The 10013-nt window shown below is 62.0% G+C and overlaps 1 protein-coding gene across 1 annotated transcript in view; it reads right to left on the bottom strand.

Moving 5' to 3' along the window:
- The window catches only part of LOC103083391 (low-density lipoprotein receptor-related protein 3), a 9930-nt gene extending 1572 nt beyond the window's left edge, over window positions 1-8358 (bottom strand). The window contains exons 1-4 of the mRNA XM_007470947.1: window positions 8298-8358; window positions 2836-2974; window positions 1226-1440; window positions 3-765 (exon numbers count right to left, since the gene is read on the bottom strand). Coding sequence (XP_007471009.1) covers window positions 3-765; window positions 1226-1440; window positions 2836-2849 — 992 coding nt within the window. The 5' untranslated portion in view covers window positions 2850-2974; window positions 8298-8358. The remainder of the gene's footprint in view (window positions 1-2; window positions 766-1225; window positions 1441-2835; window positions 2975-8297) is intronic.
- Window positions 8359-10013: the final 1655 nt, after the last annotated feature.

Here is a 10013-nt window from a genome sequence, read left to right as displayed (position 1 = left end):
GGCAGCCCTGCTCGTCCCTGCCGCTGGCGCAGTGCCACCAGCCGTCGCAGCGCTGCGGCTCCGAGAAGCAGCCCTGCTCGCCCGGGTCGTCCACGTCGCCCTCGCGGCTACTCCCGCACGGCTGCTCCCACGGAAGGCAATAGCCCTTCACCTGGTAGGTGGCGTTGAAGCCGTGGCCGGCACTGCGGGCACGGGCGTGGTAGGCCACGGTGAGGCGGCCCTGGGCGGCCTCGAGGCTCACGGGCCGGTGGTTGCTGCGGTAGGAGAGCGTCTGCAGCAGGCGGTCCCCACGCTCGCCCAGGCCCTCGTATACCTGCACGTAGTCGTCGTAGCCCAGCTGCAGTTCCAGCTGCAGCAGCACGCGCCGTGGGTCCTGTGTGTCCACCAGCCACGTGCAGTGAAGGTCCGAGGGCCCACGGGCCGCACCGAACAGGTCTGGGGAGGCGAAGGAGCCATAGAAGCTGCCCAGGCGCCGGCCGCAGGCCAGGTCAGGGCAGCCAGCCTCGTCAGAGCCGTCGCCGCAGTCCCGAGTGCCGTCGCAGCGCCGCTCGGCGGGCAGGCAGCGTGTGGAGCGCGCCCCGCTGCAGGGGAAGGTGCCCCCGGGGCACAGGCTGCCCGGCGGCTCGGAGGCAGGTGCCGAGCAATTGCCCTCATCAGAGCCATCGCCGCACTCATCCACGGTGTTGCACTGCCACGGGCCGGGCAAGCACTTGCCGTTGTCACAGCGGAACTCGTCAGCCTGGCAGGATGCCTGGCCCAGCTTCCCTGTGGGGTGAAGTGCGTAGTAGACACAGTCAGGGGCAAGCAGAGCTGCCCTCCAGCCTGGGGCCAGCAGCCGGCGTGTGATGGCCCCATCCCGGCGGGGCCTCTGCGGGGTCCAGGGAGAGGCAGGATCCCAGGAGAAGGCCCTGGACTCTCCATGGCCAACTGGGGGGCAGAGACCCTCCAAATGCCAGGGCAGGCCCAGGTCCTGACCTGAGCTGGGGATGAGGGGTGAGCTCCCCACTCTGGCCAAGTCTACGAAGTGGGGTCAGCGACCTCGAGGGGCTCCAAGGCACCCTGAGGCAGCAACATGACGAGTCTCCGTCCCAGCACTGGGCTCCAACTGACAGGTCTGCTGGGGGAGACCCTGCAGGGAGTGGGTCGATGGAGGGTGCCGCCCTGGCCCCCCAGGAGCCCACGTGCACACACTGAGGTGCCCCGCCCGCCCTCCCACCGGCATCACCTCGGATGTATGAGAGACGGAAGCCCTGGGCCCGGCCGGAACTGGAGGCGTCCGAGTGGAAGAAGACCCAAACGTGGTCCCGGGCAGAGGTGAAGGCGGGCGGGATGGCGGAGCCGCAGAGCCGGAAGGCCTCCCGGTGGGGCGGGGCCGCTGGGCCCAGCATGAGCCAGTCCAGGGAGCACTGGTGGGACTCCTCCACGTCAAAGTTGCGGAAGCTGCAGGGGGCGGAGAGGGCCGCCGACATGGGTGGGTGACCAGGGGCCAGCAGGGGACGGTCATGCCTGAGCTCACGGCAAGGACGGCCAGCCCCACTTTCCCTCCTCCCCTCCACTCCCGGCTGCTCAGTGGGCCATCCAGGGGCCTGAAGGTGGCTCCGTGAAGAATCAGGACAGCGTGGACAGCCTGGGTCACGTCAGCCCCAGTGCAGCCTTTCCACCCTTGGTGAGCGCGCGCGCGCGCGCGCGCACACACACACACACACACACACACACACGGCACCCCAACCCAAGGCCAAAGTGGAGGGGGAGGCAGGAGCCCCATCGTAGGCAATTCCCTCCACTTACACTCTCCCCTGAAGGACAAGGCCCAAGGGTTCAGATCCCCACCATGCTGGCTCTGCTGGGACAGACCCTGCACAAATCCCAGGCTTGTACACTGAGGGGACCCGTGCGCACTGGGCTGGCCTAGGCTGGGGCTGGGGCACAGCTCAGCACCTGGGGAGAAACACTGGCCCTGGACCCCCTGGCCCAGGCTGTGGGATAAACAGCGCCATGGAGTACTCTAGAGGGGGCCAGGAAGGGTGGAGTCTTTGAAGAGACTCCCAGAGGCCACAGGGAAACGGGCACAGACCCTGACGGTGCCCATCCCATCCCTGTGCCTTGGAGCGACTGGGGGCTTCCGGGCTTTGCATTTAGGAGAGTGACTCCCCATGATCTCCCCAGTCCAGGGGTCCAGCCTCAGTTCCACCATCTGATCACCTCACCCCGTTTCCCTCTGCATGTCCCCGCAGCTCAAGCGCCTGGGCTCCTGCCTGGTCCCCTTTCCTGCCGAGACCACCCCAAGGCCCCTGGGGAAAACGTGCTCTGGGCTCAGTGCCAGCCTGGCCTCAAGCCACCCCTGCAGGACAGACAGGACACCTCTGCCACCTCACAGACAGCTGCGCCACGCCCACCAGTCCCAGGGCTCCCCTCCCCGACAGGCCTGAGGTGACGGACAGCCCCGCAAGCCCATGAGAGGGGCTCAGGGCAGGACGAGGCCCAGGTCTGGGCAGCCAGCACCAGAGGCCCACACTCACATGCTCACATGCACCCACATGCATACAACTCATACATGTGCACATGTAGACACACGTACGTGCACACATACACATCTGCTCACTCGTGCCCACTACACCTACCCACACACATGCTCACACATGCACACACACCTGTCCTTTATACCTGCTCAGATGGGGCTCACGCACATAAACAAGCACACGTGAGTGCTCACACGTGTGCACACACATCTGGTCACTGTGCTTGCCACGTGCCCTCACATACACACCATCACACTCACATTCAGTGTGTGCAGACCCACATCGGTTCCCTCTGACACCCCCGGGGCCCCCATACCTGATGGTGATCATGTCCCCACGGTCACCCTGGATGTACCAGCTGCAGTTGGTGCCTGGTGGGTAGTTGAGGGGCCAGGCTGGGCTGTAGATGACACCGCGTCGTTCCGTGTGCTGCTCCAGTTTCCCGCTGCAGGCGGCTGTCAGGAGAGGAGGCTGAGAGGTGCTAGCCTCACCTTTGGGTGGGAGGGGGTAGTGAGGGAGGGGGACACTTGAGCCCCCCATGGCTTGAGCACAGGCCTTCCCTGGGGTGGGATCAAGGCCAGCCAAGGTGATCACGGCCAAGAGGAAGGCCACAACTCGAGACTTCATGGAAGTGGTGTGTATGGCGTGGGCCAAGGAGAGCCCACCTTGTGCCCCAGAGCCTAGGTCTTATCCCTCATCCCCGGCAGGGCTGGGAGCGAGCCCACCAACTCCCCTTGGTGCCTCGGTGGAGAATCCTGCAGCCCTAGCCGCAGGCAGACCCACTATGGTTCACTGCCTGTTCCCCTCCTCCCGCCCCGGGGCTGACTAAATACAGGCCTCAGCCCGGGAGGGAAGGGGCTGTGCTCACCCAACACATATTTACTGAAGACCTACTATATGGCAAGCACAAGCGGTAGGCATGCTCGTAAGACAGGCAAAAGCCCGGCTCTGTGGAGCTCACAGGCTGGGGAAGGAGCAGACAGACTATGCAGATACCCTGGGTATAGTGAAGATTATAAAACAGGCCTGAAAGGAGGACCCGATGTCCCAAGGTGGCTGGAAATGCAGGCTGGGTCTGATGGCATCTTGTGTGGCATTTGGGTTTTATCCTGAGCATAAGTGGGAAGCCACCAGGGGCGGATGTTGTAACCAGATGAGGAAACCGAGGCTCAGAGAGGGTAAGTGAGCTGCCCATGGCCACACAGCAGGTGAGTCAGGGCCCAACCTGGTCCTCTAACGGGTTCGGCCTCTCACTGCCAGCCTTGAGCCAACGCACTGATGAAGTGTCCACCGTACAACTGTGTCAGGGACGAGCTCAGAGCATCACGCCAGCCAGCACGGGTGACGAGTGCCTCTGTGCCCAGCCCCACCGGCCTCGCTTTACCCACATCATTACACGTGCCCTCTGCTTCCCAGCTGAGCCCACCCAGCCTAAAGGCGGCAAACCCTGCCCTGGTGTGCCCTGGCCTTCCCAGGACCAGGAAGGCCCCGCGCTTGACTGCCCCCACGCCTCACAGCCCCTCAGTCATACTTCTTCATCTGATATTCACGACAGCCGGCAGCACAGGTGGGGCCCGTTATACAGATGGAGAAACTGAGGCTGGGGGAGACAAATGATGACGCTTTTCCCGAGCCCGGCAATACCACCTCCTCTCTCCCACTGCCTGGCCCCTTCCACCGTTGCCCTGGTAGTAGGTTCTCTCTGCTAGCTCTCAACAAGACTCTGAAACCCCGAAGGGCTCAGGCGCAGAAGGGAGAGTGAAAGCCCTCCAGCCACCTCCCGCAATCTTAGGAGGGCACGCATGGAGGTCCGAGTGATCCAACACTGTGACTAGCAGGGAGTTAGCCGCCGGCGATGGCTCACGGGAGCATCAGGGGACTAGAAGAGAAACACCCACCCTGACCCTAAAGCGAGGCTGACCACGCTCAGGTCACCATCAGAGCGACAGTCGTGGGTCGGCAAGGTGGCAGCCAGGGTTCTCCGCTTGGCACTCAGCGTGGCCCGGGAGGCCAGCCTCCCTGAGCCTCAGATTTCTCACAGCCCAGGAGGGTGAGGACTAAACAAACGGAGCGGCGGCCAGGGCCCCGAGCAACACGTTCCCTCCGACGGGTGAGGCCGCCGGCTTTATGGGCCTCACGGAGACGCTGGGCGCTGACCTGGGGACACCCTGGGAGGCGTGAGGTTGTGAAACCCAGAAGAGGCTTCTCCTCCTACAGGGCGCTGGGTGGGAGGTTCCCAGGCAGGGCTGGGAGCACATCTTCCCCCCACACGGGGTCTCTGAAGCAGAGGTTACACCTGGAGCTGGAGGCTCCACCAGCCAGTGTGGGAGTCACCCCCTGTCCCCTCTGCCCCCAGGACAAGGCCTGAGGCAAAGCAATACCTACCCTGGCCCAGACGCTTCCCCTATGGGATGCAGCACTCGTGGCGGCCGGGTTTCCCACACTGGCCGGGGAAAGCCAGGCCCGCGAGGACCTGTGTCTGGCCCTTCTTTCATGAGTAGGGAAGCCTGTCTCTCCAACCACCAGCCTAGTCAGGAGCAGATGACTGGACAGCTGCCAGCCCAGCTCTGCCCCTCAGCAAAGCCCCTGACAACACATCCCCCAAACAGCCTCACCCCTGAGTGCCCCCTGGCTGCCCCAGAAATTCCCACGTCGGGGGCAGCAGTGTCACCCAGTCACTGTTTATTCTTCTCCAAAGGGGGCCACAGAGACCATGATTTCTGCAGCCGTCGGCCTGGCCCATGCAAAGTGACCATGGAGCAGGAGGGAGGCCAGAGTCCGCGCAGGGCCCCAGACTGGACGCTGCCTGGCCATGGGCCTGGAGGGCATCATCAGCTCAGACCACCGGCCCCAGGCTTTCTAGTTTCTGTGACGGCAGGCCTCACCCGCATTCCACCACCACCCCAGGACCCAAGCACAGGCAGGGTAAAGAGCCTCGTGAATCCAGTCCTGGGGTCCACACTGCCAGATACACGGTTGCACCCTAGGCCCCAGCTTGTCCATCAGTGAAATGGAGTCAGTGGGTGCTGCTTGTCTCAGGGTGGCTGGGAGATCTGGGGAAGCGGCAGGCTCTAGGCAGACATGCGTGCGCTGGGTTGAGTAGGGGGGATGCCCATGGGAGGTGAGGGTAGTGATGGGGTGTGTGATGATGGGCGGGCAGCAAGGGGAGCTGGGAGATACCGATGCAGGGTGGAGGGTCTTGGGGGGGGGCGTTTAGGGGCAGTCAGAGAGGTCTGTCTGAGCTTAACTGGAGGTGACCTATGTTCACTCGGGCAGAAGATTGCTCGGCCCTCGGGTCAAGGTGGCCTGCTCAAGGGGGCAAGGGATGACTGAGCACTTTTAGACCAGTGTCCTTCTTTCCTGGTCCAAAGAGACGTCGAATACTCCTGAGAGGGGACAAGCAAGGCCTGAGGACACGCAGCGTGTACAGATCTGGTTTCCAGAGGCCATCGTTACTCCGGACAACCTGCTGGTGTAACCAATGACAGGGAGCTGGGAGCCCCACCAAAGCACTTGGGCACAGCTGCCAGGTGAGGGGACAACAGCCTGAAGAACCTGCCCAGGCTCACCACCCCGCCGGGTCACAGTGGCCACACGGCGGAGCCCAGAGTCTGGGGTGCGGGAGGTGGGTGGCCCGACCCAGTTAGTGCCTGACAACCTGGGGCAGGACGGGGTCTGAGAGGCAAAATCCTGTGAGGTTTCTGGGCAGCCCAGCTGGGCCCTGCAGGGGGTCTGAGCCCAGCGAGGGCTGGGAAGGGGCAGGCCAGACAGTGATGATCTGGCCTCCTCACAGGAGGAATCGCAGGGAAACCCTGAAAACTGCAGCGGCATGAAGCTTTGGGTGGAGGGAGGCACCTCTGGCAGCACAAACTGGTCTCCACTTCCCTCAGCAATGCTAAAGGGTCAGCGATGGGCTCCAGGACAGTCCCAGCCCCAGACCACCACCTGTGGCCGCACAGGACACCGGGGGGTGCCAGGCACAGGCAACCTGAACCCATGAGGATGGACCTGGATGGCTGTCTTTCCTGGCTCTAGGAGTGGACCTTGCCCCTGGAGCATTTCTTTTATAAATGTCTAGCCACATGCCCACCCGCTACACCAGCAGGAGGGCTGGCCTGGGCTCACATTTGTAAGACCTGACACCCTCACGTCCCCTTTCCCCATGCCCACTCTCTACCATAGCCACAGACACCTGACCCACGTGAGGCCAGTCAGTCTTCTCCTGGAAATTGGGGTGGAGAGACTGGGTGGTCAGCTGTGGGGGCCAGGACGCCAGGCAGGGCTGAGGCTGGCTCAGTGCTGAGCGAGGCAGGGCCCTGGGCCAGCAGAGTCAGCAGAGGAGACCAGGCTGCCGGATGCAGGAGCTGGTGGGCAGGGAGAAGGGGGCCGAGGGTGCGTCTCAGAGACGGGCCCGTGAGAGGAGCTTCTGTGGACCCTGAGCCTCCCCCTCCCAGGGACCGCAGCCAGCAGAGAGCCCTCTCCCTGAGCCGGCCTCAGTGGGTTTCTGCTGCAAGCCGGGCCCTGAGCAGAACTAGAAATCCCGGGTACCTCCTGCCCCACGATGCAGCTCAGCACACAGCGAACAAGTCCGTGGCCCCCAGACTCCAGCTCCCAAGGCCCTTCAAGATGTCTCACAGTGGCACCAAGGGCCACAGGGGCCTGGGCCTATGCATTCGCCAACCCCTGGCAGCCCCCTCAGCAAAGGACAAATGCTCCTGATGGCCTCAGCCTCCCTGCCGCTCCTGGCAGCCTTTGCTGTGCTCGGCACGAGGCCCAAGCACAAAGACGGCCAGTGGATGGACGGACCCACGCGGACAGGCAGGAGGCAGCCGCGGACTTCTAACTGTGTTTTCTTAGACTCCATATGTCTATTTGGCATCCACTAACCACAGGGCCAAACTATCAGCCAAAGTGTTTACCTCTCTCCTGCAAACCAGTTTGCCTGAAACTGGTCTTTCCTGGGCAGACTGGCTGATCCGAGGCTGAGTCTCCTCACTGCCTTCTTATCTAACTCACACACCAAGCCAATATTTCATCCCAGGGTCAGGTACCAGGCACCGAGAGACCACCCCCATAGCCCAGAGCCCTTGGGAATTATTCAAATTAGCCAGTCCTAAGCTGCTTCCCCTGCCCTGCCCTGCCTTTCCCACCGAAACGCCAATCAAGCCTCTGGCCTAGGCCTTCCCCTCACTCCTATGTCTGCCTTGACCAAACCTGGTATTTCCCCTGTGACCCTGTGTGGCATGGCATGTGCCCTCCTCACAAGACACATAAGTACTAAATCCCTCCGTCAATGGCTTTGGTCTCTCGGTGTTGTCACTCAGCCATATCTTCATCAGCTAAATCCCAGGTATAATTTTAAAGCAGGCAGGCATCTCATGGCGCCCCATGGCCCTCTGGGAACCCTACAGCCTACAGGAAGCACAATCCATCAATTGTGTGGGCTGTGACAGTTTCCTAGCGGTATTAGGCCACCATGTGCCAACGCTGTGCTGAGCACCTTACCTCATTTGCCCATTTAACCCTAATAAGCAGGCTTTGGGGTACGGCCTGTTATTGCACCCATTTTACAGAACAGGAGACTGAGACTCAGAGAGGTGTAAGTTTGCCCAATGCCAAACAGCTCCTTTGTGATGCAGAAAAGATTCCCAGGGATTGAGGTAGAAAAAGGCCAGGTGACCTCAGGGGTGGAGCCAGGATCCTGAAGGCTGGTACTCAGAGGTCACTAAGCCAGGAGGGCAGGGAGGAAGGGAGGAAGGGGAGAAGCATCTTACTCACCTAAGGCAGGAACGGCGCTGCTGAGCCGCCCCGTGAGAACAATGTTCACTGCAGGAGACAGAGAGAGTGTTCAGTGGATTGGGGGAGGGGGGTGACTCTTGGGGCTCAAGCACCTGGGGCGCAGGACAACACAGTCCAAACTCCAGGCTGGTTCTCTTCATCTCGCAGGGGAAGGCCCAGAGTGCTGCCACAGAGACTTGTGCTCCCACCCCAGTCCTGCTGGGATGGGCAGAAGCGAGAACCTCGGGGATCTCAGCACCCACCTGAACACCCACTGCGGAAGAGAGCAGGGTGCAAGCCTGACTGCACCAGACAGCTCCTGCCACTCGCCACACTTGGGAATTCTGTTACTTGGGAGCGGGTGTGTTTCTGTTTCCTCTCAGGCTTGGGAACCATGGGCCTGGACCATCCTTCAGAGAGAGGCCCTTGCTCAACCTGGGCAGGGGCCCTGCTTGTCAAGGGGGCTCTTACCACCCTGTAGGGCTTCCTCCCTCTGAGGGGCCTCTCCAGCCAGGGAGGGAGGGAAACAGTTCTGATTACACCCATTTTACAGGCGCTTACAGCTAACAGGGTTCAAGGTCCTCCTCACTGTCCCGTGCTGACCTTGAGAAGAGAGGCAAAAAATTTGCCTGCCACCTACCCCTTCAAGTACCCACTACCATGGGATTTGCCCTTTGCTTTCCTCTACTGCTTTCCCTCAGGGGTGATGGGAACGGAAGACATGGGCAAACTCAACTTCCAGGGCTTCAGGGTGCCTCCTTCCCCAACATCAAGGATGCCAAGGGAAGCAGAGAGCATCTCTGCAGGGGTCAGCCCCCATCTGGTGAGGAAGCAGGGCCAGCTGCCCCCTAGCAGGACACCCAGGCTCTGCTGGGCAGAGCCTATGCCCCATCTGGGCAGGGAGGGCCTTGGGAAGGCAGGAGGGTCTGCCCCTTGCCTTGCTCCCCGGGGAAGCCCAGCACCCAGCAGCACGTGACCACTGACAGACTGGGGAGTGGGCACTCTGGGGGCCGTGGCCTTTACTGAGACCCGCACACACAGCTAAGGCAGAGGCCTTCCCCCAGCTCCTGGGTTCTTGGGGGTAGAGGAGGGCACAACCTAAAATGAACAGGCTTCTTTTTTACTGTCATTTCAGTGGCTTCAACCAACCTATTGGGGTTACAGAGCCTTCACTAATGACACCATAGGGTGTCCCCTAATGACCCGGGACTTGGATAATGGCCTCCCTCCATCATGGTAAATAAAGGAGCCATGTGGCTTGAGGATTTAACTCCTTCCTTCCCCTCTCCCCCACACAAGGCCCTGGAAAGGTGGACAGAAAAACTCTTGGTAGGGCTGGAGGGGTGCCAGGCCTGGATGGGTCCCTCGGCCCTTCCCGGACACACCACCTGGGCTGATGAGGCCTGCCCCTCTGGGTCTGTGAAGCCACAAAGGGAAAACAGGAGTCATTCTAGCAGCTGCCTCCTGCCTGGCATCCTGATCCCGGCTCCGGCTAGCTCCCGCCCCCAACCCACTCTGGGCAGGAAATAGTTCCTTGTTGAGGGGGCCACCGGCCCCGGCCCGGCTGGCTTCGCCTTTGTCCGCAGCTCCGGAGGCCCCCGACCCCCCCATCGCCACTAGGCTAAGCACGGGCAGCCCAGGCAGAAAGCCACTGCCTGCCAACCCCAGGCGCCTGCACAGCGGGCCGCCCTACGCACCGCTCACCCGGGCTCCCGG

The sequence above is a fragment of the Lipotes vexillifer genome, unplaced genomic scaffold, assembly GCF_000442215.2.
Source record: "Lipotes vexillifer unplaced genomic scaffold, Lipotes_vexillifer_v1.1 scaffold182, whole genome shotgun sequence".
In the NCBI taxonomy this organism is placed as follows: Eukaryota; Metazoa; Chordata; class Mammalia; order Artiodactyla; family Lipotidae; genus Lipotes; species Lipotes vexillifer.
Note: the sequence above shows the minus strand (reverse complement) of the source record. Positions and strands in the feature narration are given on the sequence as shown.